This window comes from Thalia democratica, chromosome 2 (genome assembly GCF_965202585.1).
Source record: "Thalia democratica chromosome 2, ktThaDemo2.hap1.1, whole genome shotgun sequence".
NCBI lineage: Eukaryota > Metazoa > Chordata > Thaliacea > Salpida > Salpidae > Thalia > Thalia democratica.
Window position 1 is genome coordinate 10,699,350 of NC_139166.1, and position 27,327 is coordinate 10,726,676.

The 27,327-nt window shown below is 26.0% G+C and overlaps 1 protein-coding gene across 1 annotated transcript; it reads right to left on the reverse strand.

The window, feature by feature from the left end:
* Positions 1-3,211: 3,211 nt before the first annotated feature.
* LOC145850040 (peroxidasin homolog) lies at positions 3,212-23,953 on the reverse strand. The gene is made up of 19 exons (XM_082955184.1): positions 23,947-23,953; positions 23,568-23,687; positions 23,253-23,363; positions 22,057-22,173; positions 21,817-21,913; positions 18,417-18,580; positions 16,718-16,895; positions 16,247-16,384; positions 15,093-15,337; positions 13,327-13,490; positions 11,840-12,005; positions 11,173-11,288; positions 10,764-10,916; positions 9,984-10,126; positions 8,902-9,034; positions 6,133-6,339; positions 5,077-5,237; positions 3,682-3,926; positions 3,212-3,399 (listed from the first exon to the last, which is right to left on the reverse strand). Exons 1-19 carry the CDS (start codon positions 23,951-23,953, stop codon positions 3,212-3,214), a joined length of 2,853 nt encoding a protein of 950 aa, XP_082811310.1.
* Positions 23,954-27,327: the final 3,374 nt, after the last annotated feature.

Sequence of the window (27,327 nt, forward strand, 5' to 3'; positions counted from 1 at the left end):
TTTTAAATGAAATAAAAGAGCGGGATTTTAGTTTAAATAAAGTTTTATTAGAGGTTTTATCTCTACGACGTTTAGAAAATAAAAATATTATATAAAAACCTACAAATTTTAAGAAAAAATTAAAGTACAAAATAAATTCATATGTTCCTTACAGTTAGGTTAGTAGCATAAGCTTTATTTGTTTCAAGATGTTAGTCTAAACATAAAAAAAGATTAAACTTTTAAAATAAAGCAGTTTGTAGTAAAAACTTAACTTTAATCTAATAGCCCATGTTCGATTATTTTTTGCACCATGAAACCAATTATAAACTGAAATTTATTTTAAGACTACCTTGCTTGCTAGATGTGTGATATATTTTATACATGAAGCAGGCGTGAAATAATTTTGATTTATATTAGACTTATGAGGGGATAAGTACAAGCTTGTTTGAAGTGTAAAACTAAATTTCAAGTATTTGTGATTTTGTGTAATAAAGTTGTTTATTTTTAAAAACGTTTATTTGATATTTATGCATACTGTAAATTTTGTTTTAAGTAACTTTGTCTCAATAATTCTAATAAATAGTAACAAACCTAATTCGCATAGATTTTATAAGTTAGATTGCTCAAAAAAATCTATAAAGGAGGTTAGTCAAAGTATTTCAATTATGTTTTTAATTAGTTACATCTGATACAATGTTTCTTTTTATTTAAACCTACATCTTTTTGGTCATAAGTTGACTTGAATATAAATTTTGTGCAAATTAAAATAATTATAATTTTAATCTCGTTTAAATACTTTTTTAATATTCAAAGGTAGCATGTTAACCAAACAAAAATTCAAAGTAGATAGTACTAAAACATTGTAAAAATTTTAATTTTAGGTTTATTTTTAGGTTACAGGTTTAAACTAATTCATTCTATTATGTACATAAAGCATGATTTAAAACAATTAAATCTTTGATTGACAGCTGGTTATATAAAAACATTTGTAAATACAATAAAATTCAAAATATAAGATAATTGATAGTTTGAAAGAATTGACTAAACTAATTAACTTATAATAAAGTTTTTGTACAAAACAAAGAGTATAATAACATTTGAAATAAAATCTTTTATTGCTTTATTTTTTGCGTATACACACATATTCCATCAGATAAATTCTTAAGGAAATTCAAAACTGAGAATTAAATAAAAGTGTGAGCATTTTATGAATAAAAACAAACTAAATAAAAACATGTTATACGGTAATCTTCCTTTATTGTACCAACATATGTTTCTAAGTGTTAAAGAATCAACACACTTCAACTGGGTTTCAATGAAAAAAATAATTCAGTGATTCGTTAAAACACAGAAACATATGTTGGTACAATAAAGTAAGATTACTGTATAACTTGTTTTTATTTAGTTTGTTTTTATTTATATTTCAGTTAACTTGTTTCACTAGGATCTTTTGTTAGCAACCGATTAATTCTATATTTTTAACAGTAAAAACAAACTAATAAATTTTTATACAATAATTTAACATCTTGATTAAGTATCAGCATGATAATTATAATAAAATTAAATTTTATGAAGATTAATTTGTTAACAATTTTTCAAACGTTTCCCAATTTGATTGCCAGTCTATTAATATTTTTATAATTTTATAAACACTACAATCAGTTCATAACATTTGCTGTTAGCTTTACTTATTTTTCTATGTTCGTCAAAGTCTTTCAACTCAGCTTAAAGCAAAAAAAAAGTCAACTTAGATATATTTTTTAGAAACATCATTAATCGTCACTACAGATACAAATTGGTTTGCAAACAGTTTTATGGTATGCAATTTTGCAACTTGAAAGCTCTGTAGAGATCTGAATGTTTATAATTTTTGAATAGTTTAACATTTTTCATTTAGTTGAGTAGTTTTTGTTAACGATTGGTTCAAAAAAAAAATTATAACTTAAAAATTAATTTTCAAACTATTTGTTAATCATTTTCACTCGTTAACAAATAGTATGCTTGTCTGCAAAATATCATGAATTAAAATTCTTTTATTCGTATTATACAGTTAGTAAGAAATAACCTGTACATGAATATGTACTGTATAAAACTTTGATAAAATGAAAATATTTTAAAGTTTATCGTTTAACAATGATCTAAATCATAAATGTGTTAATCTATATCAGGTTTGTATTTTTGAATTTCACCTAAAATTTTATTTTAAGTATAAACTCAGTTCACAAATAATTTAAACTTTGATCAATGATTTATTTCTATGGTCTAAATTTTTAAGTTTGAATAAATAAAGTTTGTTTGTCCTATTGAAAAAAAGAGAATACTTGTTTTATATGAGTAAAGTAAGACTATAATAACTTACATGTATTATAAAAGTATATAAGTTATTAAACTAAAAACAAACTTTAGTAACTTAACACTGGTAAACAAATAGTTTATTATTAATAAACAACGTAACATATGACAAACTTTTAAATAAAAACACAAAGGACATAATTATTATGCTGAAAAATAATTTAAAGTAATAAAACGTATACAGTAAGTCTTGTGTAAAAAAATTAGCTCAAACAAATAGTAACTTTTTTTAAAGTAATAAGGAGTTAAAAAATATAAGATTTAAGGCAACCCTAATGAGGCAGATAAAACAGATACCAAAAATGTTATTTCTATTGAAAAAAGGTAATAATTACTTATTAGAAAACTTAATTAAAATGCAGTTTTGGCCAATAAACTTTGGTTTTGTGAGTTAAAAGAATAGTGTGAAAAGAAAACACTTTGTGTTATAGAATTAGTTCTAAGTTTACATTACAGGATTAAATAAATCTTGGAAAAATAAGAAGTTTATAAATGAAGTCACGGATAGAAATGATTGTGTAAAAACTTTTAAAAACAGGAGAATAACTACGGATACAGAAAATTTAGACTAATTGTCAAAAATAGAAACAACTTACAAGACGTTGTAATTTATTAATGCGATGAAAAAATAGTTTTTAATATTTTAATTTATGAAAATGTACTTTTCTTAATAATTTTAGATAGATTTTTTTAAACTTTTCCTTAAAACGTTGTTAAAAAAAAGCAGATTGACAACCTAAGAAAAAAATTACATACTTATATTCAAAAGACTTCTTCAATCAACTGATGTTTGTCTATATTATTGTAATACAAACGATCTTTGTATGTTCCACCCTCATATCAGACGATCTCTAACAATCTCGATCTTGGGGATTTTTTACTGATCTTCTTCAGTTAGCATCTTCATTTTGTCTTGCAACTTTTTCATCATCACCATCATATCTTCCATCTCTTTCTTCAGTTTTTCCACCGTCTCCTCCTTACTTTCCGTCTCTTTATCTTCTTTTTTGTCTTTTTTATTCTTTTTGTCTTCTTTCGATCGTCTAGACCTTGATCTCAGATGACCTGAGGTAACATAAAGCTTATAACTCATAACAAAAACTACAATATATACATAACAAATTCACTGCTTATTGTTGAGGAGGTATACTGAAAAATGATTTACGATTTTATGACCTAAAGAGATGGTTAATGTACAAGTACCTAAAATGTACTGTATTATGTACTTAAAAAATTTCTTTTTAAGTTTTACAGGTTTAAAAACCACATAAACAACTGTAGTAAGATACTAAATATGTATATATATAAACATATATTTATTTATTTATTTATGAATGTATGACAAACCAGATAAAGTTTCAGTATGATCATCCTCATCATCAGAACAAAACCCGTCGCATTCTTTCCACGGCGACAAATCGACCTGAGGTATCTGGTCACATGACACGAACTCCGACGATGATTGGACCAACAAGAACACGTCACGCGGAACGTTTGTGACGTCATCGGTGTTGCGGCATATGACGTCAGCTAATGACGTTTGCTTTAGTGACGTCAGCTGAGCAGGACTGAATATTCCCGGATTCTCGTACCTGGAGAAAATTGTTTAGAACTAAAAACTTCTAATTTTGTATTTTTATTTTTTCAAAATTTTTTGAAACTTTAAATTTTATGATATGGTTATGGGTTTTCGTACTCATATATATTTTCTAATTCATTATACTGTTAATAATATGATTTATTTTTACCGGTTTTGTATAATTTAGCTTATCACTTTAAACACCTATGTTTAACATATAACAAGGTTCAATACAAAGCTTTAGCTTACTAGTGTTTTTAAGATTTTCAATGAAGTTTTAATAAACTAACTTATTAATTATATTTTTATTAAGAATGTAGTAATTAAGCTTGGTTGAGAAACCATGAAAATTTAACTTAAGTATTTCGAAACAAACGAAAAAGGTACTAACTCCCTTTTAAAAATTCTGTGAAAACAAGCAATGGTAAAAATGTTATAAATTAAGTATTAACTTAAATAAACGCAGTTCTTATATTATTTCTAACAAACAAGGTATAAAAATTTTTTAGTAATTTCAAAGAAGATCATTAAGAATACAAACAAAAAAAACAAAAAACTTTTTCGAAGTAACTGAGATTTTACTTTTGTTTCGCATTAAAATTATTCGCTATTTTAATGGTCGTTATATGCAACTTAAACGTCGCTGTGGCACGGGTAATTGTCCAATAAAGAGGTAATATTTTTCACAAGTTAAAATATTTTTAAGTGATACACTTCACTGACAATAGTGACATTTGTAAATGGTTGAAATATATAAAAAATTTGACTTTTAATATTGTCATTGAATTTTTTGAGTATTATCATTCCGCAACGGATTTTCCCTTGACTTAAGCTTTGTTGATTTAAGTTTTCGTAATTATGTCAAAGTTTAAAGTTTCAGACAAGTGTTACATCACAAACGAGAACTTGTTAATATTAAGCATTTTATTTTTAAATTAGCTTTCCTGAACACATTTTAACGTATCTTTAAGTTTTATAAAAGTAATTCAAAATATATATGTGAAATAACTAGATACACTTAAAAATTTGCAAACATAATTTAAAAAAAAAACTACTGTTACTCTTTTTCACCCCAAAAAAATATATCATTTATTTTGGTGAAACTGAGTAAAATTGTTTTGTAAAAATTCAAAACAAAGTTTTAAAGCAAAATTAAAACAAACCAGAATCTGTCTCCGTCCCTCGTCCTACTGAACTGTTCTTTCAGAAGACATTTTAAAGTGGGTCCTACTCTGGATCCTTCCAAAATGTCTTCAAGGATCATTCCAACAAAAGGATCGATGTTGAGCGGAGTCTTGTACAGCTCTTGAAGTTTGTTACGTACCTAAATATATTTCATTACATTGTAAATATGAAAACTTTTTAATGTACAAGAGAGTTTTACAATTTTTCTGAACTTTGACCAATTTATTTTTCTAGCATTTATACAACCCTATTAGTTTATTTCGTACCACTACTGTTTGTATATAATTTTTTTTATATATTTGTATCAATTTTGCAGCTTAGTAGTATTAAAATAAAATAAATAAAATAGTTTATAGTTTAGGTAAATTTATTTTGTTTTATACAAACTGTTTACTAAGCAAACTAGAATGTTTTTTTAGGTAAAGCAAACATTCTGAGCTTTGTTTATTCAGTATTTATAGTAGCCTGGAAAAATGACTAGAAAGAAGTAAAATATTTAAACAAATAAAAACAAAAGTTACTCGTTACTTTTTCTTTAAAAAGTTGTTTATTTTTTTACTGCTTTCTTATTAGTAAAAGTTTATATAGTAATAAAAATAAATGAACAACTATAAAACAAGAATGTAAAACAAAATACAATATAATTAAAATCTTGTATTTGTTTAACAAGCATAGCACTAACGACCACACATTATTTAAAATGACTTCTACATTACAATAGTTAACAAAATGCTGTGTTGTTTTTTGATATTTAAATGAGATGATAATCATAAAACAAAAGATTAGCATTAGTGCAGCTTTATCTGATTAACAAACATAGTACTTAAGATAGCATAAAGGATGCAGCTAAAAATATTTGATAACAGAAAAAAAAACATTTTGTTAAGAGTCGATAACTCATTAAAAACAAAATATTAAATCAAGTTTTAAAAATACTAAACTAAATTTTTAAAAGACTTAATAAGCGTTTTAAGGTAGCTTATAGTATCATTCAAATTACTTAATATATTCAAACAAAGTTTAGAATTACCAACCTGTTCGCTTTTAATTTCTTCTCTAAGATCATTGAAAGTGTTGGCGAATGTGAGGTTGCAGTACTGTCTCCACTGATTGTAGAAGGGAAGAGCGTGATCCCTACCTCTCTGCACGTTCAGCGCTCCCAAGTCTAATGCAACGCTCTCCGCCAAAGCGAACAACCTCTCGATCAGTTCAGCGTTCATCGAAGAATCCGTGTCTCGTTTCTGAAGGAATATGTAAATTAAGCATCTCATTGTTAAATAAACTATTTTTATTAATGGTAATTTGGAGTCTTATAACAAACGGTAATAAGTTTAGTCTAAATATAAGGTTAAAATTATCTCGTTTCTGAATAAAATAAGTATTCCTTTATGGTTTGGTTGAATATTATATCTTATGATATTTTTTAGTTATGCAGCAGTAGATGACAGCCTAGCCTAGTTTTTAAACTCAATCGTTTTACCTTGAATGTTGTTTTAAATTTTGTGCGAGGTACAAAGTTATAAGTTTAATTGTACTATTGGTAATAGAGCCACATGTTTTATATATGTTACTTTGAGCTAATTGATATACATTGATCATGTATAAGAATGATTGTATAGTTTAAGTTAGGTTCCAAAACAACAATATACATTTTGCCTCTCACGTCTAGTTTTTATCAGAATGTTGAAGTAACACAGTTTTTTAAAGGACAGAGTTCGTTCAGTGTAATTCACCTTAGTAGCTATATATTTTATAGTTGGTTTTACACTGCCTTTAATTGTTTAAGCGTTGCCTAAAAAGGCTAGATATGATTTTAATTATAATTCTATAAACAAATTGTAACACTGGGTAAAAACTACTGAATAGCAAATTTGGAAACAGATAGATACAAAAAAGCATAGTGAATAGCTTTATTGTCATGTTAAAAACCCAATAATATTGTTTATGATTATATACAAGTATTTGATTGTTAGATTTATAAAAACTTTGACAACAAATCTCAACCTTGATAGTGTAATATAAATTTGAATGTTATAACAGTTACGTAATTTTATTGAAAACAAAAATAAAATAATTTACAAAAGAATGTAAAGTAAAACTTAGCTGAATTCTAACATATTAAAAAATAGAATACAAAACATAAACATTGTTTTGTAAGCTGAGAAAACAACTGTATATATAAAAATATGTGTTCTTTAATTTTCTTTTGTATTCAAATTAAGCACAAATAAAAACACGTGACATTTTTAAGTCATATGGATTTGTTAAGAAAACAATGGCTCATGTTATTTAGACACTTTTTAAAACTCACGATTTTATCTAGACAATATTTTCGTGATGATAAAAACACTTGTATGTAAAATAATACATGTTCACTTTTCTTTGACAATTATTGTTTATTACACTTGATAATCAAACTTTGCCAACTTTTTCTTTAGTTTTAGTTTGTTAAAAAAAAATCTTAAAGGTCTAGCTTACATGTGTTGTTATTATAACACTTTAAATTCATACATACTGACTTTTTAGAAATAAAAGATTATATAATAGACACGTTGTAAAGCTGCTTTTGATAAAGAGTTGATAGTTTATTATTACCTTAAGCAACCTTATTTATTTCTTTTTCTTGTAATGAGTAGATATATGAAAGTAAAAGAAAGAAAAAGTTCAAATACTTTGTTGAATTCCCAAGTGTGCTTTTTACAGTACATTTGTTTGTCACTTTTTTCTGTTATTGAACACTTCAAATTTTTTAAAACGAATGGTACACTTTCTTACACAGCCTTTTTAAGTTTAACTAGGCTTTTTAAATTCATAGAACACTATTTAAAATAATTGCAGTTTTAATAGGATATAACATTATTACTAGCCTGATAAAATGTCTAGAAAATTTTATTTATCTTTGTTTAGAGTTGATTAAAAAAATTACAATAGTTGTCTAACTAGAACTTCAATGTATCAATAGTGTTAAAATCATTAGAAAAAATCCAAATAGATGCAAATATGTCGATTATGACGTTTTAACAACCGATTGTAAACGTTAGTGGTGAATTTACAATAAAACCATTGATAACAGTAAACGCATGTAAGCGACCTGATACCGATAGTTAACAAGTATTTAATATAGGTGAAGCCTTTGAAACAATGGTAAAAACGTATTTACTTAAATGTTTAAAAAATGTTCTGTTTTGATGCTATAAAAATTATTTTTATTTGAATGTTTAGTGATAAAACAAAATTACCAAAGAAAAATGTGCTAAGTATGTCTAATTATTATAAAATTACGACTTTCAGCTGTGTTTTTACAACAAAAATTTTCGCGGTTATTTTATTCCCCGCACTGGTGATTAATACTAATGATGACGTAATTGTTTTAAACGTTCACAAATTGGAATAATTTGTTTTAGAACTTTGTACAGCTGCTTTGCTAAACTGCTGCAATTAATATTAAATTATTAAAAATAAAGTTAGTACTTATAATTGATCAGGTGGTCGTTTAAAGCAATAAACAACATTTTTAAGTACTTACTAAATATAGTAATGGCAAAACTAAATTAAGCAACTAAAGAGTAAAAAAATCTATAAAAAAAGTACAATTTTTTTTCTTTACCATACTGACATGCATTTTATGTTATAGGAGTTAATAATAAAGATAGCAATACATTTTAAGTTAACTGGTAAAGTTTAGTACATAAATTATTATAATACCTTGTAAATTTTATCAAACTCTTTAAATTTACTTGTTTTTAATAAATCAAGGTACGTTCGTTTAAAATATTTTGTAACAATACTACTAAAACACCAACTTTCATGGGTTTAGCGATGAGACCTCTCAACAGAGGTTCAATTCCCCCCTCATGAACGATTCTAAAGGGTGCGAAGAACGCGTGGTGCAGTTGTAAGTGACCCAATGGGTGTTCCTGCCATGTTGAATTTAACCTGAATAAAACATTGATAGATTAATAAACTACTTTTACATATCTGTATGGTGTTTTTATGACTTTATCTTACATCAGACATTTTTTTTAATGTTGTAACATTTATTAAGCAATAAGCACTACATGTAAATCTTTCTTTAAAACAACAAAGCTATTATCATCAGGTGCTAATTTAAGAATTTAAAGTTTTTTATAAGCTTTTCTACCGAGGTCATGAACATGTAGATGGAATTTCAAAAAAAAGAAAACTTAGTAAAAAAATTGGAAGCAATAATAAAAAACTATTAATAAGTATACAATATATACATTTTTCGACATAAAAATCTATACAAAATTACAAATAAGTTTTCTGTTTGAACTGCTATTAAATTTGATTCAACCGACAAAACTGTTATTCAATTTCATGTCAAAATGGATTACTGTTCACGCTCATAATCACTCATGTGTGAAATTATTTGACGTTCGTTACTCAAACAATAAGCAAGTAAACTGACTCATATAAAAGCAAAATAACAGTGATGTTTTGAAAATCAAAGTGCTTTGATATACTGTTTATTTTTCTTTCAATCTTTGTTTTTATGTTTGTTTACATTAAGATCATTCAGAGTTTAGCTTTCGACTAAGTTAATACGATTATATATCACTAAACAAAGTCTTTGTTCTTCACATTACTTTTCGCTTAAAAGGTGTGAATTTTTGTGTTAAAACAAAAAATTATTTTTTTTTTATTTGATCTTATCACCACTATAAAAATTATCATTTTGTTATTTATAGGTACACTTTGTCAAAAAAAAAATCTCGAAAGAAGTTTGAGTTACCCTTTCTGTACAATAAAATTGTTATACTATATCTAGCTGAAAATCTAGTAAGTTTTTGTAACAAGTATTTTCACAATGTAAACAAACACATAAGTTAACATCAAATAATTGTAGTTATAAAAATTTACAAACCTGTACAGTATTGGGTTGATCATTGTGTGTCCGAATCTGTAAGCAGCAGTGGCAAACACATTAACAATCGAGGATGGTTGATTCGGGTTGTAGCCCCCATAACTTTCCATTGCATCGTTACCTAGCAACTTGGGTAGCCAGTGCTGTTTTGAATATGTTTGTTAATTCTTTTTTTACATAATAATATGTTTGGTTTGAAAATTAGAAAAAATTATTTTTCAGAAAATAAAACTATATTAAGTTTACATTGTAAAAATTGTTTACGTTTATTGTAGTCTTATTTGTACGCTTTTCGTTTTTTTACTTATTTAATTTTAAGTGTTCACAAAATACTTATATCCGTTATTTTTATAGTGTTTAATAACCAAATTTGCTAAATTTAAATGTGTTTTAAACTTAATGAAAAAACACAAACTGGTTTCAGACTTTGGAATTCTCGAAAACACATCTCTTTTTAAAAGTTTGGTTTCCTACATTTAAAAAGCTTCTAATTTAGTGATATATCAGGTTTACAAAAGACTTAGTTTGATCCTATGATTGAAAAGAACTGCAGTTTGAATAAAATTTTTCAAAGTTCCCTTATTCAATTTAACATGCTAATCTAGTATTATTCTTCATTTAATGATAAACTTGTTTTTGATCAAAGTTATACAAAAAGTAAACTAAGTATCTCAAAAATAAACATTAGTTTCTATTAACTAATTAAAAGCTTAAATGTAATCAAATTATAAAAATAAGGGATGTTACAAATTAAAACAAAGTAAATACAAAGTAACAAACATTGTAAGTGATGTGCTGCATTTTGGCGCCAACAATTTTCCTGGCTTCCGAGTAAATTACATCACCTTCCCAATGTGGGTTGAGTTTTTTCAGGTACCTCGCAATCCTGTTGTGTTCCCGCATAAACAATGTGTGCATCGTCGTTAGCCCCACCTAGTTGATTTTTATTATTTTTTCGATTCAATAAAAAGATCATTTTGTAAATACATAAAACAAATGAAGCTAGTTTCTATACATAATTTAAATAGACTGATAGTATCTAAAACTATTTATTTTTCTTTAAAAAGTCGTTGCTAAAGCTCGCTTTTGTATATTATAATCTTAAAAGTAGTTTATGGAACATTTATACACTCTTAGCAGTCGTAAAAAAAAATTAGTTAAAATAAAGATACGGTATTTTTTTACTCACATGTTCATTAGCTCTGAGGTCACCAGCAAGAAAGCACGGAACACTTCTCTGTCTTGCTGTTTCACTATCTCCTCTTCTGCACTCTATAGGAGCAACTGGACGAATTACTGAGATCTCTGAAAGTAATATTCATAAATTAAGTTTTGAAATTATTTTTGAGAACATTATACAAGTTGTATATAATTTGAGAAGATCTTTATAAACTACTTGTTTTAAAATTTACTCAAATTGACATTAACTTTTAATTATGTGCACTTGATTTGTAAAGTTGTTTTACTCTTTTTGATACAGAATGTATAATGAATGAGTCAAAATTTATTTGTTACTCACAAGCTTCTTTTACTGTTACTTCCGATAAATTAAAAGTACAGTAAACAAATTTAAAAGTACCACAAGGACCAAGGTCGCTGTATTTATTATATGGTAGGAGTGGTTGGTGTTAATTAAATAACATTTAAAAGTTTCATATATACATATACTCTAACTATAATATATATAAATTGCGTCAGAGTGTTTTTTGTTTTTTTGTATAACTTGTGTATCATTGTTTGACAAAGTACTATTTATTTCAAACCGTACTAGCTAATTACTAAGGAGTTTAGCTTTATGAAGCATATATTCTGTTTTTTAACTACTTTTCTAAATAAACTATATAAATGAAACATACCAGGACCAAGGTCGCTGTATATGTTATAAGGTAGAAGTGGTTTATGTCCTGTCTCAAGAGCTTGCCCCTCCTTCAAAAGTCCCTCCTCATTTGTAAGCTCCCTCAAATTTCTACCTTCCTCTTCAGTGTTTCCGTAAACGTTTGACGCATCCAGGTACGATGTGATCTAAAAAAACTATATATAACTCTCAAGTCTTGATTTTGTTCAAGCACATGAAAAAGTATAACGAAAATACAATGTTACATATAAAAGTTTGATGGAAAAGTTTCATAGTACTTTGATAATGATCAGGTATTTACTTTTAAATAAATATACAAAAAACTAAAGAACAAAGTTTTTACAAACTAGTTGCACTAAAAAGCTTATTTATTATAAACTACTGTAAGTTTTTTTTAAATCGAAACATAACTAATATTGTTCGAAAGTTTTTAAATTCCTAAAGAGCGTTTAACTCGTTTATAAGCGATTATCGCTGCTTTAATGTGTTTATATAAAAGCAACAATTACTTAACTTAATGACACATTACATGGTGTGTAAATACTTCATGTATAAAATGTTTCTTTATGCTTTAATTTATTTCTTTATGACAAGCCAAGTATTAACTCATCTTGCTCACAATTTAAATTTTAGAACATGCTGGGTAATACTTTAAATAATGTTTTATTTAAAAAAAAGAATGATAAGTGTCTAATTATCTATTCAGTTGAGACTTTAAGAGATAATGATGACATAATCTTTTGAGTTGTGAATTTTGATTAATTTAATATGTCACGAATTAATAATTACTTCAAATTTTGCAAGAATGCCTAATTGTATCTAGAGTTTAGAATTTATGTTGCACTTATTTTTTTTAAAAACTAAAATAAGCAATAAGTATATCAATATTTAATGTATATATGAACTTAACTTTAGTGGAAATAGATAAATTCTAAAGTTAATGTACTAAATATTTCTTACAGATAGGCATATTTTCTTTAATTACTTTAATTTATAGTTTTAAAATAAATAACAAACTTTCTTTTTAGGAATACTTATAGGAATACTAATGTAAATTATTTTAATGAGTTTTGTCTGGTACTAACTTTTGAATTTTTCCATTACAAAAAGTTCTAAGTGAACTTTTAAAAATAATAAGCTTTAAAATTTATAGTAAATGTTCGAAAATTGTTTATATATCTAAACGATAAAATACCTATAATATTTTATAGCCGAATTCATGAAAAAATAGCCAATGAAATTAATGAAGTATTGTATCACAGTTTATAACTAAATCACAGTATTTTGTTATCATCTTCGTAAACACCACCTTGTCAGATTAAAAAAAAAAACAAAGTAGCACTCTTGTATTGCTCCTTAACTATTTAATTTATTATCTTGTTTGACAACTAAAAAAATAACGCTTCCTGATAGCCAAAACTATCCCTAAAGAGGCAACCAACTTTGGTACACTCTTGCTTAAATACACAAGTTTCATGTTTATCTCACCTGATTGATTTGTTCCCTCCTACTCAGCACGTTGAAGAAGACTGATGTGATCCCACTCCCACATACTGCGGATGATCTGGTGAACTCCATGCACCCTCCCCCGTTGCCATGGTTACCGTGGTGACCGTGGTGAAACCTCCCGTGATGGGTGTTTTCCCCGTCCACTGTTGAGAAAGAAAGATGTAAAATGTCTAAAAATCATAGTGTTTAAACTGATAAAACAAACTAGTTTGTCGATTTTAAGCTTACTGTTATGAAAAGTACAGGTAGCGTTTATTAGAATATACAAAACTTAATCATTAAAAATTAATTTAATTATTATGTTATACAACTAATGTTTCATTTTCCTTGTACGTTAAGTTTAAACATTCTAACAATTTAATAAACTATCTCTTAATTTCAATCTTTTTCAACCAAAACTTGTAATAAATACTTTATTAATGTATATTTCATTACAAAATTAAGTAATTTCGATAAAATTTTATTTAAATTTAATACTTTCAGGTATATTGGTAACGGATGTGGTCACTGGTTAAAGTTTTTAGTTACAAATTGTTCTTACTACATTCTTTTTGCTCAGAGTTTAATGAAAAGAAAGCGTTTTAAGAAATTTAAACTTTAAACAACCGGCGCAAAAAAAGTATTTTGAATAGTCTACAACACAAAATTTATAGTTTATAATCAATTACTTTTCATTTTTAGATTATTCTTCGAATTCTTGTCCAACATTTTACTACTTATTCGAAATACGAATTATTTATAGAAAAAAACTATTTTTCAGTAGTTTTAATTTTTTATGATGTTTTCATTACAACGAATACTTAAAATCATTATTTTAGAACGATTTAAACTATACGTTTACTAATAATTTTTTAAATTTATCAGAAATATATTTTAGGAAATAAATATAAATAATTATTCACTAACAATAAAATTAAGCTTGTAGTATGTTGTAGGAAGCCGTAAGAGGTACTTGACAACAAAGAAAATTGGCAGCGTTTTAATACAACGTTAATGATTGTTTATAAAGAGTGGAGTTAAGAACCTTTCTTTTTGTTTAAACTTAAACTAAAATATTTTCAAGTGGATATATTCTTTGTTAGAACACAATAGCGAACTCATTTAAACTGTATGAACTATTAACTGCTTAAAACTTGAATTGATGTTTTTATATAAGTTCAAGTTATAATTATTTCTAAAATTAAGTACAAAGTTATTATGATTAATTTTGTACTAAGCAATGATCGTAAAAAGAATAAAAAAGGGTTAATAGCCAAAAACTTCTTAACATTACCTACGATGTGTTTACAAAAATCTAAATAGCTTTGATTTTGTTATTTTATTCGATTGTTTAATACCGTATACAGATGTTGTGGTAAAAGCAAAATATTCATAAACTTAAGCCTTACAGAATGAAATGTCAACTTTTAAATAGTTATTTTTTATAACAATTTAGTAGTTCAACATTTTTAATTAAAAAAATTACTTAAGATATATGCTTGTAAATACAAATTAAAAAGAAGCCTAATATATTTTTGAAGTTTTTTTTTGAAATTAAAGCACGATGCACAGTAATGCATAGTTACCAACCATAAATAGGTTAACAAGGTGCCTCTTTGTCAAAAGAAACTTCACAAGCCGTAATAAGTAAATATTATATGAAGTAGTATCATTATCTAACCATGAATGGAAACAAGGAGCTTACTCTCACATAAGTCCTTGCAAGCCCTAACAAATAAATATAATTTGTTGTTTTGTTTTCTTACCGTGAATAGGAAAGCACGGAGCTTCTCTCTCGCACGAATCCTTGCAAGCCGTACCGGGATCGGAGAACCTCTGAATGCTGGGAGCCATGGCTGTGAAATCGAGGTCGTGATCCAGGAACTGTCCCCACTGCATGACCATGTGTGTGAGTTGCTGGTCACTAGAGGCGCTCTTTCCCATCTCTCCGTTCGACATCAGCACCCCGTACGACACTGACCTTGGCGAGGGTAGCGGGTGGGAGTTGTACCTTTTTGTTATTATTTAAAGTAAAAAATTAATTATATAAAAAGTGTATTTTAAAGGTTTTTTTGTTTTATACTTAAGGTTTACTACTACTTATTTAGGGATGTGAGTTTGTTATCAGAGATATTGAATCTCAACATAATTAGAAAGTGTATATTAAATAGTACTGCATAGGATTCTTATCAACTATAAAAACTGTTTTTTCTTGTGCCAAAGATAAAACTAACTTTAAAACATTTTAAGTTTGTTGGTCATAGGTATGTTTTTTATGAATAAATTTGACGAAAATTTATCTTAAAGTTTTACAAAGTTTTAGTTTTGTTTAATATAATTAGTATAATCTTATAGTTCATTAAAATAGTTACGCAAAGACAAAAATCTGTTTTAGATCTTTTGACGTCAGAAACTTTTAAGAACAAAGGAGTTTTTGTCTGCTTTACATGTAACCAGACGTTTGAGCTTGAGAGTTGTGTTAAATGTGTCATTTAATCAAAAACAGATGTCTGGCTAAAAACCTTTATAGTAATTATTAGTAATATCTATAAAAATAAAGTTTAAGTTTTTAATTATTGTTATCACTTATGAAGTTTGTTTTTGTATTCGAATAATAACTATTAGTCAACATAAATATGTTTAGAGTGTTTTTTAAAGTTAACTTTATGGCTGTAAAATATAGTTTTACGTAACATTCATATAATCGCATACTTTGAAAAAGAAATCGCTTGAAAGTATATCACCTAACATCGCAAAGTATTTGAAATGGGTAAAATATTAATGTACTGCAAAACAGTTTAAACATATTTACGCCTTGTTGTATAACTACTCAGTTTTAAGTTGATTGAAATAAAGTAAAAAGTATAAGCTAACAATTTACAACAAACAAAAATTAACAGACAAATTAAGAAATACTTACGTTTTGTTAGGATTCCAAGCGATAGGATTATTGAAACCATTTTCATAAATGGGTTGCAGGACTCTGTGAAACGGGGTCAAAGATGCTCCCCACATCGGGTGTTGTAAATTGTTGCAGGTTCCATCTAGTGTTCGGTACCTAAGTTTTTATATTAATTTTACTTATAAATAAAAAAATAGTTTGTATAACTTTGTATGCAATAATGTATTAAAATACAAGATATTATGTGTATTAGGTTAATATTTGTTTAGTTTAATACGCTGTACACTTTCAAAAGTCTATATGTATCTGATATCCATAAAACATAGTGGTTATTAAACAAAAAAATAATGAAAACAATTTAGTACAATTTTATACGCAAACATAGCATGTTAATAAAATTAAGTTTTTAATAATAGAAAGTTTAATATACATATAACTAATAGCTAACTTATTAAAATGTATAACAACTAACTAAAAAAAACAACTAACTTTCTGTGATAGCAGAAATCTTTCGAACAGTTTGGTTGTGTCCGATACGTGGAACAACCAGATAAATTCGCTACTAGCTCGATAACTTCCGGCCGGATAAACGAGATTACGTCATTGTCCTGTGACGTGATTATTGTTTCTGTTTCTGCTGTTGTTTCGTCATCAACTTGGTTGAAATCTTGAATTTATTCAAGTTGTTATTAGAGCATAGTAAGTCCCTACTTTTTTATTAAAAACTAGTTGTTGTTGAATAACTGTTAAAAATACAGACTGTATTTGCATTTTCGATAAATTATTAATGGATCGTAGTATAATTATTTTTTAAAATTGTTAAAATAAATGTTTCAAATTACCCATGACATCTACAAAAAAATTGTTTTGCAATACATTTATGAGACAAAATTATAGAAATTATATTTGTAGAATTTTTCTAGAAACTAAAGTTTCATTTATAAAAACTACATAATGACATATACACTTGAATAGAATGTTTTGTTACGCTCTAATTTTATTATATTATTATGAACTTAGTTGTACATTTTACGTTTTTACACAAACGTTTTGCAATGAATTAAAGTTTAAAGTGTAGTAATACAAAACTTTTATGAATACTACATAAATATAAGTTTAAGCTAATGAAACTATTTATACAATTTTTATATAATGCTTACGTTTAACGTGTGACAAATGTTGAAGTCATATACGAATTGACTAAATGTTGTACTGTTAGCATTAAGTAACAGAATAATATACCATTGATTTGTGTCACTCATAAACTATCTTTCTGAATTTAACTAATTCACTGCTTCCACACAGAACACTACATGTTAGTATTAAAAAGATCACTTTAATCGGCTATAGCTTAGTTTGAGTGGATTTTCGGTATTAAGCGGATTTAAAATGTCGCTTTTAAGGAAAACCTTTAATTGGTCATTAGTTGATTTTTCGATGCAGAATAATGTTGTAATTGACCTATTTTAAACACAATGTAGGCAAAAATTACTTATGTTCACATTTTCTTTTTTATAGTATTTAAGCTTTACTAACACTTACTCTGAGTTTTATCAACACTGAACTTTCGTAACTTGTATAAAAAAAAGTTTGGAATTTTTTAGGTGTATAATACTTGCAATAAAATTAAATCTTAAAGTAACCACATTATTTTTACAGTTGAATAAGTACCATAGCCTTTGTGAAAAAATATATATTTAAAGTTTTTGTTAAACAAATATTTTAACTCTTAAAATAGGCTGTCTCATTCGACAAAAAAAAAACAACTAATTTGGTCAATACTATAAAAAATATTTCAGACTTTTTGTTTTACTTTTGTAAAGTTTTTATTGAAATTAAAGGAATAAGACTTATATAGAATCTAGATCAGGGTTTTCAAAAGTGGGCTATAAGCATTAAAGTGGCCTATAAGCATTAAAGAGGCCAAAGGGGGAGGATCGTGTAAGTATTAAAAAGGCCATAGGGGGACTATGAAGTCATAATTTAAAACTTAAATTAGATATTTAGGACTTAATGATGAGAAGCAAAAATAAAAACTTAGGAGTATATGATGTTAGTTTATGAGAATTTTTGTCAGAGGGTACCATAGCTATTTTTATTTCTTTAAAAGGAGCCCTATGAAAAAAGTTAGGTAAGCCCTGACCTAGATGCTATACTTTTTTTTTACGAATTAACATTCAAAACTAACCAACGACTGCTTGAGGAGTGTCCCTCCTAGCCCTTCTGACGCAACACTCGATTACTCGAAGTGAAACGTCGAATACTTCCGCAGCTTTCGCCATATCAACAGCTAAGTTTGAGGAGGGAAATCTCATCAAGGATAGTAGATCACCAGCTGTTTGCTTGTGTTTCCTGTTTGTATTGTGTTTATACGTTTGTATTTTTTTAAAGTGAAGTTCTTATAAGTATAATGTTAATTGAATTGTACCAAATAAAGTTTAACATTTATTTGCAATAAGTCTCCCGCTGTTTGCTTGTGTTTGCTGTTGTATAGTGGTTATATGTTTAAATTTTTTCAAAAAAAAGTTTTTATAAAGTTTAGATGTTTATTGAGTTGTAGCAAGTAAAGTTTAACTATCATTAGCAACAAGTCCACTGCTGCTTGCTTGTGCATGTTGTTGTATGTAGTTTTTATAATTAAATTGTTTTTAAATTTCATTAATACTTTCTTAGATACTTAAATGTGTATTTTCTGATTTCCTTAAACATTATTTTATTATCGTAGTTTTGGGTCACTAACTTTATTTTATGTTTAAGTTAGTATACTGTCTTTGATTTAGTTCGATCTCTTGTAAGTTGTGTTTATATATTTAAATTCTTTTTCATTGCATATATAGGTAAGTGATGTTCTAAAAAGGTTATAGTGCAACAACTATGTTTTGCTTAGTAGATTTGAGTTTGCCCAACGATAAAAAATACTTTTTTCTTGAAATGATAGGACTGTTTATAACACAGTAAATTAGATTGTTTTTTTTCGAAATTTCCTGATGTACATAAAGCTAAACAATTAATTTTATATAGTTTTAGAAGTATAATTACAAGGTAATGCATTTAAATGTACATAAATGTGCTAAAGTTAACTAATAAACAATATAAAATTTGTTAACTGTTTTTGAATTTAAATTTACAATAAAGAAAAGTTTAACACTATTTGAGGCTTAACACTTTTTTAAATGTTTTGTATTATGTTAAAACTTTCGATTTTTGAACAACTTACTAAACTACAACTATATTTTGTCAAGTTCATTTATTTTTAAATGATAACTATAATAAAAGTAGGAACAAAAAATATCATTAGACCTAACAGTAGAACACACATAAGCTTTTGAAATTTGTACCACCTTGAAACATTATATGTGTATATATATATATATATACATATATATGTATATATATATATATATATATATATATATATATATATACTTTTTCACAATTGTACCACCTAGAAACAGTTTCTGTGCCTAGACACAGTAACCACAAACCCCACAAAGTTGATTTATAGCTGAGACGTGCAAATTTATCAGCTGCTTACTTAAAATATTCAATGTCACAGTAAGTACGGCACGTGTATACGTTTGAATGAAACAAAGCATAATACAGCACGTGTAAGAAATTAATTGTAGATATGTTCTGCTTTTGTTTGGGTTTAAACTGTTGAACAAAAAAGTGTCACTATTGCATATCCTATGTAAATTTTTTTTTGTGTGACGTCATGATTATCTGTCAACTATTTTGCTTGTGACTATCGGGTTATTTTAAACGCTTCGCACTCGGATAACTAAAGACTTGTTGAAAATTTAAAAATAATTATAGTTATTTATACTTGCAATTGTTTAAATAAATGTTGTAAAAGTAAACCCGATTGAATTGTTTTTAAGCATTTAAAAACATGAAATTTTGTGAATATAAAGATTTTTATGATTTTTTCAACTTTAGAATAATTTTAGTTTAACTGACTGATTTATGCTATGATTGAAATAAACTTAACCCCTCAATAAAAAAATTTAAAGCCATTAAGCTTTGCTATTTTTACTCGGCTTTATAAAATCTTAAATTACGGTGAAAAGTGTATATTTGAAGTATATTAAGATTTATTACTCGCTTTATCAAGTAATTCGATATAGTTGGGGATTTACTGAAAATGAAATAAACTGTTATAAGACCACCATCGGTTAAAAATAAAAACAAAAGCGTTTGATAATATGCTAGTTTATCGGTGCTATTTTTTGTTAAAGTTTTATTTTTAAATATCGCTGTTTAGATAAACTAATACAAAATATTTTAAAATTTTATTTAAGATTATAGAAATATTTAAAACATTGAAAAATTAAAAAGAAAATCACTTAAATGTAATACACTGCTTATGCACCGTATAAAAAAGCAAGAAATGATAATTTGAACTTATCTAAGTTTGTAATTCGTTATTACATTTGCGTTGTGATGTCATATAAAAAGCTAAAACTTATTGTAAGACCACCTTGCTTGCTAGATGTGTGACATATTTTTTATATGAAACAGGCGTGAAATAAATACAGTTTATATTAGACTTACGAGAGGATAAGACAGACGTTGGTGAAAAATATAATTCTAACAGCAGCATATGTTAGATTGTGAGATAAATCAACTCTGATAGAAAATAAGCAAATGTTCAGTATAAAAACTTACATTTTAATACTTTTGAATGTGTTTTAAACCTGTTACTAAGATACTTTTTTTTCAAAATTAACAAAAAATAAAACAAATATTTATTTTAATTGAAGTTTACGCTACTAAGCAGTTAAACGAAGTATTTCAAACTTTATTGTTTGTTTATAAAAAGAGTAATATTTTTTTGTACTGCATAAAATATTTGATACAATACTAACACTAGTATTTTTGAGTTCGAAAGGTAATTTCCTCGGTTATTAAACTTTTAAAAATATTGGTTTTAAAAATAAAAATGTATCTAAACAATAGAAAAAGTTAAATAACCTATTATTTTAAAGTAGTGTGAGTTTATTGCTAATTAAAACAAACAGTTATCTCCAATTTATCTAGACTTTTTCAACAAGTAATATATTTTACATAAAATCCGCTTTAGATTCATAGCAAGATTATTAAAAATTATAAATATTTTATTCATATTTATCAGAAGTTTAAATCACAGAATGATTTATCGCAAACTAATTACGATTGATTACTAGTTTGCGTGTTTGACTTGAATATCATTGCATACATTAAGTATATAGCCTTTTTTTATCATTAATAGCTTTTGATTTGTGAAAGATTTTTATTTTTACTCAAAAAAATCTAAGAAAGATTTTTGAAATCTTAAACTTATTAATTCATAAAAATTACTGTTTATTGGCCTCAAAATAAGTTTCAAATTACTTAATCTAAACTTTTACATCTTGATGATATCTTTGAAAACTTGATTACTATTATATATATTCAAATTTAATTTTACCTAATGTAATAAAGTAATTTAGACTTACTTCTAAAGTTTAGCTTCTTTTAAAAAAATGTTTTAAAACTCTTTGAAATAGTAGTTTATTTTATACTTAGTAATTTTTAAATTAAGTTAGTTATTGTTTATAGTAACCTACTTATCGTTGAGTGTTGATATTGTATTGTTGATTGCTCTGTTCACGACTAAATGGGCTCTTCTCATAGCGTGGTTCAACGAATCAATGGTTACTATCGCTGTAATAAGTATTGATTGTAATATTACTTTTTATGTAGTAGTCTTAATTTTTTTTTTTGGCTTTTAATGTAAATGTTTCAAAGATCAAAGTCGTACATTTAAAAATTATATTAATCTAAACTACTTTTATATGTTTACTAACCACTTTGTCTCTTGTTTCTTATATTGAATCGGTTTTCTCCAGTTGTTTCTTCTCTTATCAAATCTCTTTCGCCTTCGTTGAAAAATGCATCCAGTATTACTTCATCATCAGTCATAACTAACAAGTTTAGAATATAATGTTTTTCAAATAAATACACTCGTAATAGCGAGGTTAATAAATAATTATAAAGAGAGTATATAGTTTAAAGTTTTGTTTTAGAGAAATGTTCGAAAGAAGCCTATAAAGTAGTTTCAAAACTTGAAGTCAATGATAAACAAAAAAACAAATATATCATAGATTACTAGGTCAGTTTTTATGAGATTAACTTTTACTTAAAGCATGTTCTAAATATAGTTGTATATTTGATTGACAACCACCTATATGTAAATTCCTTATATTACCAAAACAAATGTATACCATTATTTAATATTTTTACAATAAAATAATTCTAAAATAAGTCATTTCAATTCAGATTAGACGTGAACTTTTTTTGGTTTATTAAAAGTACCGAATTCTCAGTTGAGTATTTTTTACAATTTTTTATTAATTGACAATTATAACCAAACGCATTCTTTATACTTAAAATAAATTAAGTATCTTAATTGAATGTCTGCATGATAAGTTACACAGCTGTAAATTTTTATGAAGATTAATTTATTTTGCAAACAATTGTTGCTATGTTTCGCAATTCGTTAGCAAACCTAGTATTGTTTTTATACTGTCAGTGCAATTCAATTTGAACTACAGCTGAGATTTCAAAACTATTTTATTGTTTTAATGAAACATATGTACTGTTCGTTTTAAAACTAAATATTCGCAATCAACTATTCAAAAGTGCTTCCTGTAGGCTTTGTGGAATGTTATTTTAAAACTTTCTAACCATATTATTTTCTATATAAGTAAAAAAATATATAAACAAAAGAAGAGGAACTAAACAACCGTTCACATAGCTCACTTAGAGGGCTTTAAATTTTCAAGTTCAACAAGCAATAAAACTGTGTAACACAAGCTATTGTTTATAATCTTTAGTTGTTTAAGTTTGAAATGAATTGATTTTACATTAGTTTAATACACAAATTACACAGGTAAACAAAAAACGTAGCGACGTAATTGTTAAATTTCGTATTGGACGAACTAAAACAGTATGTTTATATATATATATATAGTTGCAAGTGTTTATTTTAGTTTTAACTAACAGTTTCCTTCTGATGAGCAGCCCTCTTCCAGACATCCGGGAGGTAAAATGTCCGCAAGACTGTCTACAATCTGCTCCGTGGAGCTCCTAGTCCTTACTTTCAGTGTCATTGCTGTTAAAAAAAAAAGAAATTATTTTTATATATTAACAAGATATATTTAGAAAATTACAGCTAAAATATTAACTGATATCTTCAAGCTTTTTAAACAGCTTAAATTTATTATATGGGTTCAAGTTAAGTGTTTAAAAAAACCAATACAAAATGTATCATTTATTATAGATAATATAATATAACTTTTTTGTAATTCATACTTACAAGAAGAAATAGCGTCATGTCCACTCCTAACTCCGCATTCGTATCTCCCCTGGTCAGATTGACCAACTTGCCTGATCGTCAGCACACTAGATGGCGGTGATGAAATGCTAAACCTTCCTCCTGTGACGTCATAATATATTAAGCAAGTTTTACAAATATCAAAGTTTTAGAATACATCTTATTTTTTTAAATAAAACAAAATATTTTAAAAGTGTAAAATACATATTGATGTATAAAAATGGTTTCTAAACTACTTCAGCTAAAACAGTGAATATCTGTAAAATACTTTTATTTATTAAATTCAATTGGTGTAATCGGTTTTTTGTTTAAATGATTTAATTTATGATGTATATACCAAGTAAGTTACAACTAAAACTACTTTGCATTATATTCTTACAATGTTTCCAAATTACGTTTTTGTTTTGGCACAAAGGTAAATGTTTGAAATACTTATAACTATATATGACGTATTTAAATTTTTAGTGATTTATGTTTACACGACTTACTCGTAATTTTTTTTGTATAAAAAATCATTAATCATTAAAAACTTGTTTATAAAATTTAATTGCTTGCCAGACTACAAAACTTAAAATAAATCGTTTTTCGAGAAAACTATTTATAAGAAATAGATACTACATTCTGTATCTGCCCAACTTCTAGCAACATAATACTTTACAAATAAAAGTTTTGTTTGTAATGATACTAAATTTGCACAACATATATAAAAGATAATAAAGATACTAGTTTTTATAAAAGGTTATTTTAAACTAAATTTTTATTGTTTTTTTTTAAGAAGGAGAATAGAATGTTGTTGCAAGTAAATGATTTCAAACTACATTATTTGGCGAAGTATTGCAGATATTTTTGAGTTTTAAAGTTTTTTTCGAAACAACAACCAACTGTTTTAATACATTTAAACTAACACAAACAACCTATTATTAGTTGGGATGATTCTGACGTCATCCTTGACCCAAACTACGTAAATGACGTCATCATCTGCAGCCCCTCTGACGTCACAAAGAATTCTAACCGTGCTGCTCGCGTCGACTTCCTGATCTGTTGGAAATTATTAAAAGTAGCTTTCGGGTTTTTTAGTTATGATATTTTGCGCGCATAAGTATTAATATACTACATTATGTAACTTAAAAACAACTTATAATGTAAAGGTTTCGTCTTTTTAAAAGTATATTAACTTCTAGACTTGGTCAATTATTTTATGGTTTAATGAAGTTTATCTTCTCCAATATCACTTAATTATACACCTAAATTGAAATAGTTAGGTTAACTCATTTTTACTGTTTTATTACAAGGATTAACATCTCAGCACTTATTTCAAATCGTGTTTGAAAACTTTTCTTTTTTTTCTTACAAACGACTACGTTGACTTGGTTAGTGTAGTAAATGTATAAGGTTTTAAATTAAAATATTAAGCAAATTATTTTAAACTTCGAGCGTATCTAATGTTGTGAAAATCATATAAGTTTTTTTAAGGATCTTATCATATAATTTATGCACTTATTATACGAGTATTTTATCAACATGAAAATTACAAATAGATGAAAAACTGATGTCAATCAAATAAATCGCTGTATGTATGTAACAATCTTACACTACATTTTTGTACATGTATCTACAACTTAAAATTAAATAATTTTATAAAAATTGTATAAATTGCATTAAAATTATCAATGCTAAAATGTATTTTGATTTTAATACGGTTAGCAAAAATGATTTTAATAACATTGTCTACGGTAATAAAACCTTTGCAAAATTGATGAAATTACTTTGCGTTTAACAAATTGTGTTGTATAAATTTTAAAGAAGCTTAACAAATAAAACTTTTTTAGGTGAGTAAAATTTATCTATCAATAAAACTGTTTAAATATTTGAGTTCATTTAAACTTTTATAAGTTTTATTGAAGTTTTCAGCACTTAAATTTATGTAAATACTTCAATATATTAGAATATTAACAGTATCTGTTTGTAGAAACAAAGTTAATTGCTTTAATCTCTATACGTCGTTAAAAGTACAAAAAACATTTTTAATTTACGTTAAAAATTTGTAGTTTTCATTAACAATCGACTGATTGGCGCTGTTAAACTTCAAATAATGAGAGAAGCGAAAAAGAAGTTGAATTTCAAACTAGAAGTCTACAGCTTCGAAAATAAATTGTATTGTAGCATATGTTTAAATGGTTGTTACAATGATGTAATCGTCACGAACCTAAAGATTCATAACTGTTAGTTTAATCAAGTTAGGTAAAAGAAATTCCATAAAGTTAACATTAAATGGTGTAGTCATTAAAAAACTTCAGAACAAAAGACGTCTAATTTTGGAATTACTTTTGTAATAATTATTCTACAAGTTGTATACATAAGTATTAAAGTATTACATGGTTTTAACCTATTTCTGAGTACACAATTGAAAAAGTTTTTATCCATGTTGAATCAAAATAACTACTCTGTTTTTCGTGTGTAAACATCAAAATACCTTTAAATACATCTTTTTCTTGGTATTTCGTTGCTTAAAACATGTTTTTTTTTTCTTAATGACACTAGTTATTTGTTGTTTTAAGCATCTAAATATACTTTAACTAACTGTGCTACATTTAAAATATCGTATTCTGATGTACAAAATTTTTCAAAAGTTATTCATCGAAATTAAAAGTTTTTCATATGCAAATTTAATCGTTGCTGACTAAATATCTTTAAACATTTCATAGTTAAATAAGACAACTATATAACCTAAAACTAATAAACAAATAAATTCCATGAATTTATTATATTATTTTTATGAGAATTTAAAGTTTTATAATCAAAAAATTATCTCTTAATTAAAAAAAGTGTAATTAACAAATGAAGACGAATTTAAATATTATTTATACTATACATTTTTTTAGGCAGCTTAATAATTTTAAATTAATTCAGCTTGTACGTGCAATGTATAATAATAATTAATATATATTTTTTTTTAATACAAACCAAAATAGAAACAAAACAAGTATACTAAGCACAGAAAATTAATAAATACTTGTCATAAACTTTGATTGAATTAACTAGTAGACAAATAATGTTGTGTAGTTATTTTTACTTAAAACAAAAAAAAAAGCCTCTAAGACAGTGGTTCCCAACCTTTTTGATGCCCTGCACCCCTAAAGTCACTTAATTTGATCTCGCACCCCAAACACTATATGCTATAATTATTTATTAGTAATTTGATAAAAAAATCATTGATTTCATTAACTATAAATTGTATTTTAATTTTTATGATAGTGTACTATATTAACAAAAATAAAATACTTTGAAACTTAAAAACATAATAAACTATATTTGAACAAGCTTTATCTATTTTTTATAAGGTAGAAAACATCAGAACTCACTCTTACCTCTACTGTTTCTTCTGCAACGATAAATATTTTCTGAAGCAAGTGATTTTGGAGCTCATCACTTGTAAATATACATGCTCATTTTTAAACTAACTAAAAAAATTAATTACTATTCAATTAAACGAAAAAAAAAAACAAACCTATACTTATAAAAAAAAATAATTCTTTTTTTCAATTAACATTAGCAAAAACTAAATTAATATCATATATTTAATAAAAACATCCTAAATGACTTGTCGTTATACTCACAAGGTATTTAACAAATTATTAAAACTCTATTCATGCAATATTATTTTGAAAATATTAAGAACTTAATTTTAAATCTACTCTAAAGTTAATGACTTTTTTGTTCCTGTTTATTGCACAAAACTTTC

Excerpts from the sequence above, each read along its gene's own strand:
- LOC145850040 (XM_082955184.1), bottom strand. Across the intron at positions 16,896-18,416 it reads CACTCCTCAAGCAGTCGTTG|ATTTCAACCAAGTTGATGAC; the intron begins GTTAGTTTTGAA and ends AATAAATTCAAG. Across the intron at positions 16,385-16,717 it reads GATTTCTGCTATCACAGAAA|GTACCGAACACTAGATGGAA; the intron begins GTTAGTTGTTTT and ends ATAAAAACTTAG.